At 49.2% G+C, this 15,066-nt stretch overlaps 6 protein-coding genes across 6 annotated transcripts; 1 reads left to right on the top strand and 5 right to left on the bottom strand.

Annotated features, from left to right (window-relative positions):
- Positions 1-785: 785 nt before the first annotated feature.
- J7337_008525 (uncharacterized protein) lies at positions 786-3,315 on the top strand (the record flags this gene model as incomplete). The annotated part of the gene is made up of 2 exons (XM_044826142.1): positions 786-2,052; positions 2,105-3,315. 2 exons carry the CDS (start codon positions 786-788, stop codon positions 3,313-3,315), a joined length of 2,478 nt encoding a protein of 825 aa, XP_044679059.1.
- A 495-nt stretch (positions 3,316-3,810) lies between these two features.
- Positions 3,811-4,236, bottom strand: J7337_008524 (uncharacterized protein; the record flags this gene model as incomplete). The annotated part of the gene is made up of 2 exons (XM_044826141.1): positions 3,811-4,037; positions 4,104-4,236. The coding sequence occupies 2 exons, from the start codon at positions 4,234-4,236 to the stop codon at positions 3,811-3,813; spliced, it is 360 nt and encodes a 119-aa protein (XP_044679058.1).
- A 707-nt stretch (positions 4,237-4,943) lies between these two features.
- Positions 4,944-6,014, bottom strand: J7337_008523 (uncharacterized protein; the record flags this gene model as incomplete). The annotated part of the gene is made up of 2 exons (XM_044826140.1): positions 4,944-5,136; positions 5,185-6,014. 2 exons carry the CDS (start codon positions 6,012-6,014, stop codon positions 4,944-4,946), a joined length of 1,023 nt encoding a protein of 340 aa, XP_044679057.1.
- Positions 6,015-7,056: 1,042 nt separating this feature from the next.
- On the bottom strand, positions 7,057-7,446 carry J7337_008522 (uncharacterized protein; the record flags this gene model as incomplete). The annotated part of the gene is made up of 2 exons (XM_044826139.1): positions 7,057-7,373; positions 7,422-7,446. The coding sequence occupies 2 exons, from the start codon at positions 7,444-7,446 to the stop codon at positions 7,057-7,059; spliced, it is 342 nt and encodes a 113-aa protein (XP_044679056.1).
- Positions 7,447-8,792: 1,346 nt separating this feature from the next.
- Positions 8,793-11,360, bottom strand: J7337_008521 (uncharacterized protein; the record flags this gene model as incomplete). Its single annotated transcript, XM_044826138.1, has 3 exons — positions 8,793-8,798; positions 8,821-11,072; positions 11,123-11,360. The coding sequence occupies 3 exons, from the start codon at positions 11,358-11,360 to the stop codon at positions 8,793-8,795; spliced, it is 2,496 nt and encodes an 831-aa protein (XP_044679055.1).
- A 2,190-nt stretch (positions 11,361-13,550) lies between these two features.
- On the bottom strand, positions 13,551-14,824 carry J7337_008520 (uncharacterized protein; the record flags this gene model as incomplete). The annotated part of the gene is made up of 7 exons (XM_044826137.1): positions 13,551-13,651; positions 13,698-13,768; positions 13,850-13,923; positions 13,976-14,007; positions 14,056-14,521; positions 14,587-14,662; positions 14,724-14,824. The coding sequence occupies 7 exons, from the start codon at positions 14,822-14,824 to the stop codon at positions 13,551-13,553; spliced, it is 921 nt and encodes a 306-aa protein (XP_044679054.1).
- Between the last annotated feature and the right edge of the window lie 242 nt (positions 14,825-15,066).

The raw sequence follows: 15,066 nt of genomic DNA, 5'->3' as shown, positions 1-15,066 counted from the left end.
TTGCGAGCCCCTGTGACGTTGACTCGATTTATCGCGCCCAAACGATCTCATGAAGCCGTGACCTTCTTTCGCTTCTTCGGTATGTTTTCCCTTTCGTTGTTACAAAATCTTAAGATGGCCTGGACGTCATCTTGATTGTTTCACTTCAATCTTTCGCATCTTCCTCCACCCATATCCCCTTGTAATACTAACACTTCTCTTCAGACTATTTTTCATTTGCATTGCTTGCAGCGCCTGCGAGGTCTGGATTACCGTGCAACAATCTTTCATTTTTGGGTCGATCCGTCTCATTTTCTCTCACGTTTCTCTTCTATTCAGTCTTCATTCTGACTATTCTTACTTCGCTTATCACATTTCTCGTAAACTCGACGTAGCCTGTGGCTGTACGACCCGATCGAGTCCAAGAGAGGTCAGCTTTTTATGTTGCAGCACCCCAAACAATTCGTACGCAGACTGCTTTGTCCATATACAAACGCTGTGCTAGTAATTCTCCACAAGGTCGATTCAAGCGCTGCAGGTCATCGGATACTCGCATTATTTCATCACTTCGGTTCTTCGCGGCTTCCTACATACAGTTGAACTGCATATAGGGGCTCGCTACTGGATTCCTAACCGTGTTACGCTGTTCGTTTGGATGAACTCTCGACTTGGCATAAAGGAGCCAAATGAGTCACATGTATGATGGAAGAGGGATGGACTCAGCACCCGCATCTGGATCTGTAAGGAGAGCACGCGAGATGGCGCAAGGTGGATATCCGCGACAGCAGCCTCTGTACCCAGACAACATGGACGACAGCCCGCCTGGCGAACTGAGGGCTCCTCCTCGTCGTCCCATGGGAGGACACCCCTCCGCGCAACCAAGGCTTCCGAAACCCAAGGCTGCGCCTGCCATTGATTATAGAAGTGGAAATCCTGGTGTTGCCATATCTCGACCACAGCAAGTTCCACAATGGCCTCTACCCGGCCCCCCGATGGCCGCTATGAATTCGCCCGACCCCGAACCATATCGACCACCACCCGGACGACCGACTCAGGCCCCTCAACGACCACCCCGACCCAGTCAAGTTCCTTCTTTGCTGGATCAGTCTCGACTCCAAGAACCGACCCCAGTGTTTCTCACACCCGAGTCTGACGACTATCACTCTTCCGTTCCGCCTTCTCCATCCTCCCGAATGACAACCTCTAGTCTTGGATCGCTCCCTGACTTCCCTGAGCCTAATCAACCGACATCTGCAGATTCTAATAGAAGAAGTGTCAATCTGGCCCCCCCTAGAGCGAGCGCCAATCTAGGACCTCCCCCGTCATCCCGCAGGGGCGCATCATCCTTCTACTCACATGCTTCTTTTGTCTCGCCAATTCCCGAAGAGAGTCTCAATTCGAGATCACACGGTTCTTACGCCTCAAGCGCGGCTATGCCTGAAAGCTGGCCAGCAGGTTCTCGGGCAGTCAGTCCCTCGTATTACGATGAGACAGACAACAAGAGCCAGGATTCCGCCTATGACGAGTTTCATGATGAGAGCAAACTGGTCCGCAGTGCAAGCATCGGCAAGAGAGGAAAGCCCTCAATTGTTACTACTAAATCATTCATTATGGAGCCCAATCACCGCCCTGCACCATCGCCGGTTCAGCCTTTCGACTCGGGAACCGGCTATATTGATGCTTCAACAAGCTCTTCTAACACCCTTCCTCTGGCGAAGACGTCGGCACCTTCGCAAAACCCTCATGACAGCCTTAGCCCCGACGCTATCCTGGGTGCATATGCTGCTGCCAGCGCTACCAACTTGTCAGAAGTACAAGTTCCAGCGCCAACACCTTCCCCTCAGCCTTACAGTCGACTTTCGGCTATTCGACGACCCCCGAAGCTGGACATTGAGGCAGTGAGAAGGGCTGAAGAGAGAGGCAGTATTACCAGCTTGCCTGATTTGATCCGACGCGCAACTCGCCTTGCTACCATGATTGATTCTGGCAAAAGACCAGCGAGCCGATTCGACAACTTGAATGATTTCTTTGATGACAAGGGGCAGACTCGAGGGGGTGACAAAGAAAACTCAGGTAAGAAGATCTGCTTTAGGATATAATGTTTTAATGAACTTACCTGTCCTAGGGCTATCGGATATGCTGGCAGCATTCCCTCCTCCCGCACAACAACCAGAGCGACAGAACCGTGGATCCTGGTTTCGGACGACATCTTGGCCCTTGGCACCGACCCGTCAGGGTGATGTTCCTTCACGATCTGGCCTTCGCGAGATGACGCCTTCGGATGAAGGCCAGGGCAAGCGACGTCGGCGCTGCTGCGGTCTGCCTGTGTGGGCGTTTGTCCTCTTACTACTCTTGCTTGTTGGCATAATTCTGGCCGCTGTCCTTGTCCCATTGGAATTTTTTGTCTTTAAGAACTTGGGCAATGATGAAAAGCCAAAGTCTGCCCTTGCTCAATGCCAAGAATCATTAAAGTGCCAGAATGGTGGAACAAATATCATGTCGCAGGGTACATGTTCATGCATTTGCACAAATGGTTTTACAGGCTCCGACTGCAGCGTAGGTGGCTCCGATGGTTGCACGACTACGGGCTTGGGCAACGACCTGAACAACGTGACGCTTGGCAAAAGTATCCCACGCCTTATCGAGAACAGCCAGAAAAACTTTTCTATCCCTCTATCCGGCACTGCCATCATGGCGAAGATCAATGCTGCAGAGCTGTCCTGTATTGCCCAGAACTCCCTTGTTACTTTTGATGGCGCTGCAGCACGCAAAAGGACTTTGCTCGACAGCCTGGCTCTCCAGTTCAAGCGAGAGGTCGCCGCACCGACTCTAGTTGCCCGTGTACCCGAAACTGCCCCTGCCGTCGTCGTATCCTCTGAAACCGCCGCGCCTACTACGCTGGTGGTTGACGAGGGAAGCCCCGAAAACGCGCCAACCTCAACAAGTGACGCTGGCAATGCTGCACAGACCTCAGCGGCAGCAGACCCATCGCAGACACAGGACCCGATGACCAAATTCAAGATTACAAACGAGGTCCTCGACTTTGCGCGTATTGCCGTCCTCTATGTGTTGCAGGAGGAGGACGTGGACAGTGCCGAAGACGCCCAATCTAGCCTTGCACAATTCTTTGCCAAGGCTCGTAAAGAAGCAGGTGTCTTGGTAAAAGAAGCAGGCAATGTCAGTATTGGCGACAAAGAGTCGGTTGACTTGTTGAGGTACAAGATCAGTATCGAATCCAAGACAATAGGGGGAAACGTGAAGCGCCATGTGCTATCTCCAATGGCTGCTCTTACCCACCCGTCTCTTCGACATAGAGCAGTCCATGGGCCAAGGTGAAGCAGAGCAGCGAAGTTCAGATGATCCAGGAGTCAAAAGTAGACACTGTATATAAGGCATGAACATAGGTAAATATGCATTTCGCAATGATGGCGTCGGTCTAGTGCGTTCGTTTCGTTATTTGCTTCAGTTCAGCTTCGCCAGGGCCGGGCCATGGATGGTAATGAGTGTGGGATAAAGTAACGGGACTGATGAAGAAGAAGACGGGAAAAGAAAAGAAGGAAAGGAGCAAGAATTTTGCATAGGCATCTCGGAGGCGCCCTTTACATCTTATCCTATTCTATTCTACTACCCCCCCCCCCTTTTACAGTATGTAACACTCGCGAGCGAGATTAGCAAGGGCGTTGTACCAAAAGATGGAGGCCTCGGGACTTGATACTCGATGCCATGAATCGTAAAGAGATTTGAATCATAAGCTCTTTATGAGTCCGGAGTGTCTGTGGCTTTTCTTTATACCATTCCTGAATTTTATGTTGCATTCTATTTCTATTCACCCTAAGGCTGATAAAAGACCTCCTCAACTGGCTTCCACCAAGAAGGCTCGCCAGCCTCAGAGCTCACTGCACCAGGCACGAGACTCTCCTGCCAAGCGTCTGTCATCTTCCACCATTCCCTCACACGGGGGTTCTTTGCCATCTTTTCCATGTCGCCACTGTAATCTGAGCCGATGTATTTGAACGAGGCGAAGAGAATGTGGCTCTGATCATCGTAGAAAATGCTGTCTATACAAGCGATCAGTCTCTATTACAATTGCCTTGTAGATAAACCTCAAGATAGATAGGCCATACAGTCTCGAATATTGCACTCTTGGATCTGCTTGAGGACGTCGGGCCAGACTCTGGCGTGGACCTCCTTGTACTCAGCGAGGTGCTGAGGCCTCAGTTTGACGATCTGAGCGAATCGGCGAGCTGTTTGTGACATGCTGTGTTTATAAGCGGCGGACTGTACTGTGCGTATTGTTGGTGAGAGTGAGAGTGACAGTAGTAAATTAAGACAAAACAGGACCGAAGTAGTGTAGCAACCACAGGAACAAGTAGTTAGTTATATAAGTAGCTAAACTCGGGGATCGGGCTAGAATATAGCGAGTCGAGACCCCGCATACAGCATGACCTTTCTATCCACACTTGATGACTTTGGATCGCGGAGGGTCCACAGCCTGTGGGGGATGTTGACTTTGGGTAGCATTACTACGCAGTATTTTATGTGCTATTGGCGATTTTGGTCACATATAGCGAATACATCAAATACCTACAGAGTAAATCTGAGACGAGTGTATGTAAGGTAATTTTTCGACATAGTTCAAGTTTAGCCAACAGTGAGTGTCTAGACCATCCATAACTGATAAGACACCGCTGAATCTCTAAAGAAAGGACAGTAACAATTTCAAATCGTTACCAAAGAAAGTCACGATGGCCGAGTCTGACGCGTACGTAGCCATCCAGTTCATAAGACATAATCCCATCCACCATATTCATAACGCCTATCCCAAACCCGAATCCTTTAAAAACATACAATCTTTGGTATCAATAACACGCCTGCCGTAGAAGGCTGTGTTGGTAGTGTGTGTTCCCCTTTTCTATCAACCACGGCTAAAATGCGGGCAAGTACACAGTCTCAAAAACCGACTTCTAGTTGCGTGGCTCGTACTGGGGAAGAGCTTCCTCATCGACCATAAGACCGGACTTCTCGTCTTCAACAAGCATCTCGGCGATGGCGGCCTTGTGAGCAGCACCAGGGGCAAACTCTGACTCGGGCTCGGCGGACTCGCCCTTGAACATGCGGATCACGCGGAGGACCATGGCACAAAGGAACATGGTGAAGCTGACTATGTTAGTATATAAATTGAGGAATAGCAGGAGATGAACTTACAATGCAACTCCAACACCGGCAGCAACACCCATAAGGACAGGGATGATAATATATGCCGTGACGTGTGTGAAAACATCACTCCACGACTGTTCGGGGGCCTTGTTGACGAGAGGACCTTGCTTGAAGTTGTCGGTAGGTTTGTTCTCACCCTTACCATGACCGTGATGGGGCTTGCGACCGTGACCATGTCCCTTACCCTTACCCTTCATTCCAAGGCAACCCTTGCCCTTGAACTTGCCCTTGACATCCTTCCAGGTATCGTGGACCATACCCTTGGCGCGGCACCACATATCACAGTCCTCTGGTGCCTTCTCGCCATCACCCTTGACCTCGATGCTTCCGATGATGATCTCGCCAACAGGAGCCTTGATGAGCTTTACTATGACAGGAGGGACACCATCGACGAAACGGTCGCCGACTTCGATGATCCTAACTTCGACATTGACAACCTCGAGATGTTGATCCTCATCGACTCCTTCAGGTCGAATAGCCAAACCGTATCCCAACCGTCGCATATCGCTCTTGCCGTTGGCCTTGATAACAGCAGCCGACAGGTCTCCATTCCAAGGGTCGGCGTGAGGATAGAGTTCGAAACCGTTTAATACCAGGCGACGGTCTTGAATGCCGAAATTGAGTTCGAGCTGGCTATTATGGCCGCGGCACTGAAGGCAAGGGACGTCGACGACCTGGCCATAGGCGGTCTCGGGAATCTCGAAAGTGTCGACCTCTATGGGAAGAGTGCGGAAGATGCTGTCGTCCTTGTCAGAGGTCTCTGGGACGATGAGCACAGCAGCGGCGGTCGCTGCAAGGGCGAGCGGCTTGAAAAGCATGGCGTGATTGAGTTTCGGGTGTCAGTCAGTGTGTGTGTTTTGCGATGATTGATTGGCTGATTTGGCGATGATACGGATGATGGCGATGTTTTCGTTGGTATTGTTTAGTGATGTGGAATAATAAAGAAAGGATTCAAAGAGGGAAAGGATCAAGTGCAGCTGATGGTAACGTGCTTTACTCTTGAGGCGTCGGATGTCTCGGTGGCAAGGGATCCGCTTTGGGTTAAGTCCAAGTGTAGGCCGGAAGGAACGACCCCTCCTGCCGATGACGACGATTTTGACCTCACTTTTTCTTTCTTGCGCCAACGTGATTGGCTCAGCTATTTCATGCACTTTCCTGCCTCTTGCCCACTTACCGTCCACCGTTGGTCAGAAAGAGGCAATCGCAGGTCCTTCCTATAAGGTACCTACCTACCTATTTACATACATCTACGACGTACACTCCCAACACGGGCACACCAGTAAGAGACACTTTCGTGAACTGCGTCAGCAAATTTGTCGTATTAATCACAACCAATTTGCCGGCTTCTTTATCTAGGCGATTACATATGTCCCTATCTCTTGGCAATACGCGTACATATTCGATTCGTCTCACCTTCACATCCATGCATACCTAGGAAGTTATCTGTTACAAAGCACGCGATCAAAAAGGCCCGTACCAGATGAGTTGGTCAAAGAAAAGCGATACGCATTATAATCTCGACACGATTAATAGCATGAACTATATAAGTCTTGTACACACATCCGTAACGTCTGTGTTTTCAACCAACTCATTGCAAGTCTCGTCTCGCCATAAACCAAGGCTCCTTGCCCTGACTGGGCCTGGTCTGACCACTGTGATCCCTGGCCGGACCCTCAAGTTGCCCGAAATACCGAAACCGAAATCGGAATCGAAGCCAACAAACGGGGCTGAATTAGAATAGAAATGGAGTCCATAACAGGGAGAACCAACATGTCCGTAGAAAGAAATGAATTCCCTTCATAATCAGGGAATGTTTTACAAACACAATCCAAATCATGCCTTCTTCCTCCTGAGACTTACTTAGTCTTCTGACTTCAAAGCCTGTCCACACCAGAGACCTTCCAGTTTGTCTCTGACATCCTCCCACCGCAGGCGCCAGCTGCTTCTCTTGCTCAGACCTCTATCGTCATCGCCGTCATTTTCGCCAGGGCTAAGCTCAGACGAGTTCTGATGACGATGGATTGGGGAGCCATTTCCCCATGGAAAGTTGGGATCCTCGGGGAACCTGTCTGTGGGCGTGGGATAATCATCCCCAGCCGATCCCGATCCTTCTTCAGTCTGCGCTTTTGTGACTGTCCGCATTGTTGTAAGCGGCTGGTAGGTGCTCGTTTCCGTATCTGAACTTCATTAGTTTGATGATTTCGCCCATCAAGAATATCACAAACCTTTAACACCAAATGTGTGAGTCATGTTCGACCAATGCACCGTGCTGCTTGTTGTGTTGCAGGTCGATGAGACGTCTTCAGTGGCTGTTACTGTCGATACGTACGAAAACGATAAGTCTGGTCGATTCGTTGCAGTCAAGCAATCGGTGCTAGCTGGAATGGCTGTATGGGTCGGGGTGTCGTACACTGATTCTGTGCAGGTCGATGAGCTAGTAGACGTAGATTCACATGGAGTAGCTGTTCCCGCTGAGCCAGTCAACAAGGGTGTGGCCGTCAAAGTATCAATTCCCGATGATGTTCTCCCAGAAGCCTGTGATAGAGTTGAGTTACCCACTGGGATTGGTGCCAAGGCGGAACTCTCAAGGCTAGTCGATATCCCCTTTGCGCTACCAGTTGTCAAGAAAGTTGTCAGTGTTCCGGAGAGCGACGATGTAACGGTGGCCAATGAGATAGTCTCTGTGCTCATGAAGCCAGTGACCCTGGAGGTTACGTTAGCCCATGTGGAAACTGATGAATCTGTAACTGCAGTCTCAGATATTTGAGATGTTGGGGGTTCTGCCAAAGTAGTTCTAAGGATCAATGTCGTTGTACGAGTGTATGAGGTTGACAAGGAATCACGACTGCTTGAGCTGTTGAGGGCAGGTGAGGACGCGCCTGGCCCTCCCAAAGTCATAGTGCGGAATACGGTTGTTGTACGAGTATATGAATTGGACTCTGAGGCTGCACTACTCCTGTTGCCACTTGTGGATGGGGAAGTGCTGGACTCTTCCAAAGTGGCTGTGAGGGTCACAGTCGTGGTACGAGTATGAGAGGTTGACCCCGAGGTTGCACTGCTGAGGTTGTGAACAGAAATGCTTGGCTCTACTGAAGTAGGAGTCAAAGACTTGGTGGTAATTCGAGTGTACGACGTCCATTCTGAAATCTCGCTATTTACAGTCCATGTGGAAACACCTGGCTCATTCGTGAGGCTCAATGTTGGCCAGCTCGTCCATGGCTCGGGATCTGGCCTCCATGAAACGATTGTCGAGAGACTGATAGTGCCCAAACTCGTTGAGTTGGAGACCGGGAAGAGTGGCTCATTTGTTCCCGAAGCAGACGCCGAAGTATTAGTCGTGGTGCCAGCCACTGTGGTGTTCACAGTGTGATAGGTTGTCCCGGCCGATGGTGAAATGGTGACACTGGATGTTGAAAAGTCTTCCAAGGTTCCCGTAATGGTGATTCGAGGCCCTGTACTACTTGGTGGAAGGGAAGCGCCAGTTCCCGTCAATGTGGTGTTTGATGGACGAGGGAAGGGGGCCGTGCTTGTCGATACTGTTGGGCGTGAATTGCTCTCAGATGTCGTCGAGAAAGTCGGCATAATGATAGTTACTTTCACATCTGTGAAGGTGGTGAGTGTAACGTTCAGCGAAGCGGGCGGTTGAGGAGTGACGGCAGCTGCATCGCTCAAAGTTTGAGTTCCAGAAACTAGACCAGAGCCAATGTGGGTAGAGGTAACTGTTGTCTGGATAGTTGAGTTGGTGAACCTCTGAGCGCTGCTAGTCGTGTTCCACGACGCAGAGGCCCCTGAAGTAATCATGGACGGCGTCCCATCCCCATTACTTGAAGGATATATTTCACTGGCCGTAATGGTAGTCGAGTTGGTATAAGGAGCAGTGCTATTGAACCCAGCTGTTGTCACAGAGAATGTAGCATCACTGCCTTTGGGGCTGGTGGTTTTGCCAGATTCAGAGAGTGACACTGAAGATGCTTCCGACTGCCAAACCAAGCTTGTGTTGGTTGGGAAGGGGAAGTTGGTAGGCTGCTTAGATATGATGACGGTACTGATACCAGAAAAGCTGTTGAGAGAGGTCGACTGAGAACTGAATGCGCTCTTGCTGGATCCCACACTTTCAGAAAAGTTGTACCCACTAGTGGTATGGGCCACCGTGACATTGCCAGACGAGGATAGGCCTGTTGGTGCGAGACTGCTACTGATGGTAGAAGTCATTGTTGTCTTGATCACCGTTACGTTGCCAAATGCTGAGCCATCAGTTGGGCCTCGAGTTGACGTTGCAGACACACTGGGAGGCGTCATTGGTGTGGTAATGATCGAGAGCCAAGAGCTTGGAAAAGAAAGTGACGGAACCTCCAAAGTTGGTTCCAAAGTATGTGAAGTCGTCAGCGTCGAAGTCGGCCAGTCAAACCAGGAGTCTGTCTGAAAAGACAATGAAGTCCGTCTGATGGACATAGACGAATTGAAGCGCGAAGGGGCAAATGTGGAATACTGTGTAGAAACAGAGTTGTTCATCATACTTGAAGCGCTCTTGGTTGGAATGATACCGCTTGGGAAGATAGTAATAACCGAGCCCTCAGACACGGTAGTCACAACAAAGGACTTGGTGAATGAGTCAGAGGTCGCATTGATGGGTAGAGCTGTTGATGCAAAGAGAGTCTCTGAAGACATTTGGTTCGAGGTTGTAGCAATATTCGACTCGGAAACACCAGCGCTCGCGCTAGTCACGAAGGTCGAAACTGGAGAGAAAGAAGAGCTTGTTGCTGGTAAGGTGACGTTGAGTATAGTGTATGTCTTGCTTGTGGTAACTGTGGTGGAAAAGGCAACAGTAATAGATGCCATGCTCACCGATGAGTCTCCTGTTCCAGCCCCTGACGAGTCATCAGAAGCAACAATAGTAGGTCTTGAAATGCCAGATGAACTTGGCAGAACAGAAGATGGGACAGGAACTCCAACTGTTGCAGTGAAGTAGGCAGTAGTACTAGTAGTGAGGCTCACAGTTCCATTAACAGGAATGCTCGAAGCTAGTGTGGACTTTTGAGTCGATTCTGAAATAGCTACCTCGGTTAGAGTGCTTTGGATTGTGACAGACTTGGTTGATTCAGTGGCCAGACTGCCCAATGTTGAGTGCACCGCCGAATCAGTATCAGTAGCAAGACCGCCAGTAGAAAGTCCAGATGAGTTTTGTTGTGGGATGAATGTGACTGTCGTGGTTTTGTCTGCAGTCATGGGGACAGCCAGAGATAAAAGGCTTGATGAAATACCAGTTGAAGAACTGGGCGCGACTGTCACTGTAACATTAAGCATTTTTGTTGTCGTTGTTGTCGACCCAACCTTTACTACGCTACTCTCGAAGCGAGAAGTAAGCTCCGTTGTAGTGAAATCACCTGAAGCTTCAGCACTCAACATTGTTTGTGTGTGAGAGACACTCTCAGTGATTGTATTTGTTTCATTAAAGAAACCAGAGACTGTGGCAGATGAGGCAGAACCTGAAGGCAATACAGTTGCCGTCCCGGGTGATGAGGTGACCGTAGAGGGATAAGTGCCAGTCAACGAAGAATTAGTACCCGAAATAGTAGAAACTTGACCAAGTGAAATTGAGAAAGTTTCAGCACTAGAAGTCTCAGTCCCAAGGAAAGAGCTCGAAGCTGTTAAGTGAACATTCGACGATGCCTCGGAGCCGGATGTATTGCCAGCCTTGGCGCTTGAACCGACAGTTATCATGGCAGTGCCGGTCTCGAGTGCTGAGGATACAGAGAGAGAGGAGCTGCCAGAAGAGACAGTATCATAGTGAGAAGAAACCTTTGACTTAGATGTCACACTAGCTTGAGAAGCTCCAAGCTGAGTTTCTGTTGCAGTGGACTCCTCGAGAGTGTGATCTGACAATGTTAGACTCGAGGAGGACCTTGAGTCAGAACGTAATACTTACAAGAAGTCAAATCAGTTGGAGCAACTGGTTCCCCCGTATAATAGGGAGGAGGTGGACCATAACCATCAGCGAGAGCGTTACCCAAGGGATTGCGAGCTTCGATGAAAGTATTGCCGCGCACATCTTTGCGAGCACCCCGATGCTGTCGGGGACCAAGCCCGGCTACGCTGCCTAGAAGACAAGATAGCATTAGAAGCACCGATAGGACGGTGATCAAAGGAATGTTAGGTGGTCTCATGACGAAGATGTTGTAGTGCTGTTGGTTCTTTGGGTCAGCGAATACTGTTCGTCCTCAAACAAATGAAGATATTGCTTTTTGAACTCGCCAGAACGATTCAGTAAACAGATTTTATTACAGAAGTATTTAAACGAGTGGATGAGTCGATAGGAGAATAAAAGATACAGGTAAACGAGTGATTGTCGACTGCTAGGATATTATTTCCTTGATGCTTCCTCGAGGTGATGAGAGAACACGAAAGCGAGATTTGTGAAGCGGAAGAAAAGAAGGGCAGAAGAAGTGAGAAGAATGAGGAAGAAAAGTAGTCAAGCAGTTCAAGGCATACGTAGGAGTGAGTGAGTCATGAACAGCGCAAAAGATAGGAGATACAAAGTGTGCAACTGGCAGCAGCTGTCACAAGAATTTTGCCAGTGATTGGTAAAGGGGCACATATCTTGCAACCTTATAGGCGGAACGTACCTTCCAATGCCAGATATTTGAATTCACCCCTGAAAGCCTGCCACAGCATGAGCGTACAAGCTGTATTTTCAGGTCCAATGGGTTACAAGTGCTTGGATCAGTGTCATTGCGGTGGCGGCTTTTGGATATGTCTTGCTATATTGGACCACCGTCCGCGGTGCTCCGGCTGTTGATGGTAGTAACGGCTTTCTTGGTACCCAATAGAACATGCCCGGCTGATTGCTTGCCTTCCTCCCGATGGAAACGATCCCGGGATCCTGGACAGGCGTATAGTTCCGTCTTCTTATGACACGGAGGTAGATACGATGGAGATGAGCTTATACAGCTGTTGTCGATGCTTATTTAGCTTGCCCCTTCATCTTTTTGGACAAGAAACTTGAGTTTGGGGTTGTATTGTCGCTTGATTGCATGTAGGAAGTGTCCTTGCTACCGTCTCTGCTTCATCAGCCGGTGATTGTTTCCACGTGCCATGTCACAGGCCATCCTTCATCTCCCATCATGTTTCTTCGAGGAAACAACACAAATAGGATGGCTTCCAGAATTGATCTCACTTGAGTATGAGCCAGCCTATTCCTGTCGATATCCAGTGATAATGTACATCATATTACAAGACATGTCGAGAATAAGCAAGTGATCATATGCTTGGGAGCTGTCTCTTTCACTCTAGTGAAGAAACTCGCTCTTGTCAGGTCATACATGACCTGTATCAGATTAATCCTCGTACGGCTGTATCTCGCTCTGACTTGCATTGCGGGATCTAACTTGGAGTAGTAAACTGTTGGTAGACGAGGTCTTGGCCGCGTTAAGCGGTGGAACACAAACCACGTCGGGCCTTTGACCGTTGGGGATCAACGGCCTGGTTGTTGGAGGTTTCACAGTCTGGGGGCCAGAATCCCAGACATTACATACCATCCGTGCAGACATGGCACCTGTAACGAGCCTCGGCAACGAGGCGAGATGCAGCTTGCGGTCGGGTCGCATCAGGGGTGAAATGTTCTGTGATGCATTGAGTTTGTCTTTGTTGAGCGCCCAGGCGTATAGAAGAGCGCTAATTCTTCATCGTTTTCTTGGATGACTAGGTATGAGTGACAATGAAAACTTGGAAGATGTCGTCTCGTGGCATTACCAGTCAAACCAATAACAACGACAAGGGTCAAGGGCTCGCAGTTGACATTTTCTCGAAAGAGGATCAACGTTTCCAAAAGTGAGGGTGGTTCCAATTCTGAACCTGATTGCTCTCAAGAGCAGATCTTGCTGATCTTAGGCGAAGACTCAGACATTGGCGCGTTTTCATCTTGGACAGCGAAGACTCGGGGATTCAAATAGGGGGATAGTTGCGAGGCTCACGTTGACGTGTAAAGAATGAGACAAATCGAGACGACGAGAGTTTTGCGAAAAAGAAAACTGGCACCTGGACTTAGAACTACCTAGCCTAAGGCATCTCTTTCAGACCATTCCTTCCTTCCTGGCTGATGTAACTACCTAATGGACATTCCTTCCTGTATTGTGTTTACGAAAGCGCTCACTTGTATTTGAGGTTAGGTACCTCAGATAGGCAGGAACTCGTGATTGCCTCATGCATCCCCCATATTTTACAAACCTTCACCCCTCAGAATATCAGAATCAAACCCACATCAGTAATCTTGCTCTCGTGTTTTGGACACAATGTCTTGCAGATCGTGGATGTTGCGTGGCTTTGAGGCTTAGCCTGTTGTGCGAAGACAAATGCGCTTATTCGGCCTTTTTTGCGGTTTCACGCAGAGTAGGGGCAGTTCCATCAGTCATCGAGGCATTCTTATCCTCAATATCAGCAGCCCAGAGGGCAGCTCCAACTTGTTGACGTTAGCTTGGCGCAATGCGAGCTCGCTTCAGACTTACCTGTGTTACTGAATGTGAAAAACATGGAAGCAACAGGAATCATCTCGAGAAGAGTGGCAACTAGTCCGAATCTTTTACAAATTTCAGTTAGCTAAATTTGGCTCATCTGTGCTACCAGGGGTCAATCAGGAAGCGAATGGATAAATACGTACGCCGTGTAGGGGCCAACATTCTTGGTAAGCCAATCCTCTCTCTTGGGCTGCGTCCATTTCTTCAGTTGGAAATACTAGAACGAACACTGTTAGCTCTGATCAAACCCCAGTTGATAGACAACTTACTCGACCGTGAACTCCCTTGCCTCGAGTGCGACCTATGTGTGGTCAGTGGAGTGATATAATTATTGATGGTGCATTTTTACCTTGAATGAGGATGAAAATGACCGTACCAACAACCGGGATGGCGTTGAGAGGCAGGTACATCACGTAGCGGACAATGGCCTTGGGGCTGAACTTTTCAAAGGGGCTCTTGATGATCTTGCCAAGCTTCTGCATCGGATCTGACCCAGACTTGACCTCTCGTCCCTCGCTCACGATTTGGGTATCTCCACGGGCAAGGAGTGTACCATCAAACACATCCAGAAGGGCATCTTGAAGAAGGTAGTTGCGAGACACAAGGTTGATGATGGTGGTACTCTCATTGAGAACCAACAGAACGGCAGAGAAGGGCGCAATAGGGCCATTCACGAAAAATAGTACGGCGAGCTGTGGCAAGTATGTAAAGAAGAACATGCCACCAATGACACCGGTAGAGAGGAGGACCAGCGGACCAAGCTTGGAGACGAATGGCTTCCAAAGTGAGCGATGGGAGATGAAGTAGAAAATTCCCTGTTCAAGACGTGTTACATTAGCAAGTGAACTCTCTCTGGGGGTCAAGCGGGGAGATACTGTACCTTGATCGGGTAGAGGTAGGATCGGCTCTTGGCAGCGCTGGCGACATGCTCTCGAGCCTGGGCATAGTCCTCCTTACTAGTGGTGTTGTCAGCTCCAAGAAGAGAAAAAAGAGAGAATCAATGTAATTTATACGTACAAGACTTCTTGAGCTTTCTCTCCAACAGAGTCAACCACTCTATTGCGCTTGGTGGGTTCCTGCTGGTGATCAGCTCCCGAAGCTTCAGCTGTGTCGGCCATGGTAGTTTGTTGAATGCGAAAGTCGGAGTAAGTTTGCGATTCTGGTGATCGTGTGCAGAAACGAATCGTTGTAGGAGCACTTTGATGTTGCCAAGTGAAAAAGAGGAGATATGGTTCGCTTTGTTTATATCACTGCGAGGCTGGCAATCACAAGCTTGACATTCCACCCTAAACCATGGAAGCTCAAGGGAGAGAAGCTCTAATCGATGTCGTCATTGGTACCTCAGGGCCCTACGAGTGGG

This window comes from Fusarium musae, chromosome 6, assembly GCF_019915245.1.
Source record: "Fusarium musae strain F31 chromosome 6, whole genome shotgun sequence".
NCBI lineage: Eukaryota > Fungi > Ascomycota > Sordariomycetes > Hypocreales > Nectriaceae > Fusarium > Fusarium musae.
The sequence above is the reverse complement of the archived record's forward strand: the minus strand, read 5'-3'. Positions and strand labels throughout refer to the sequence as shown.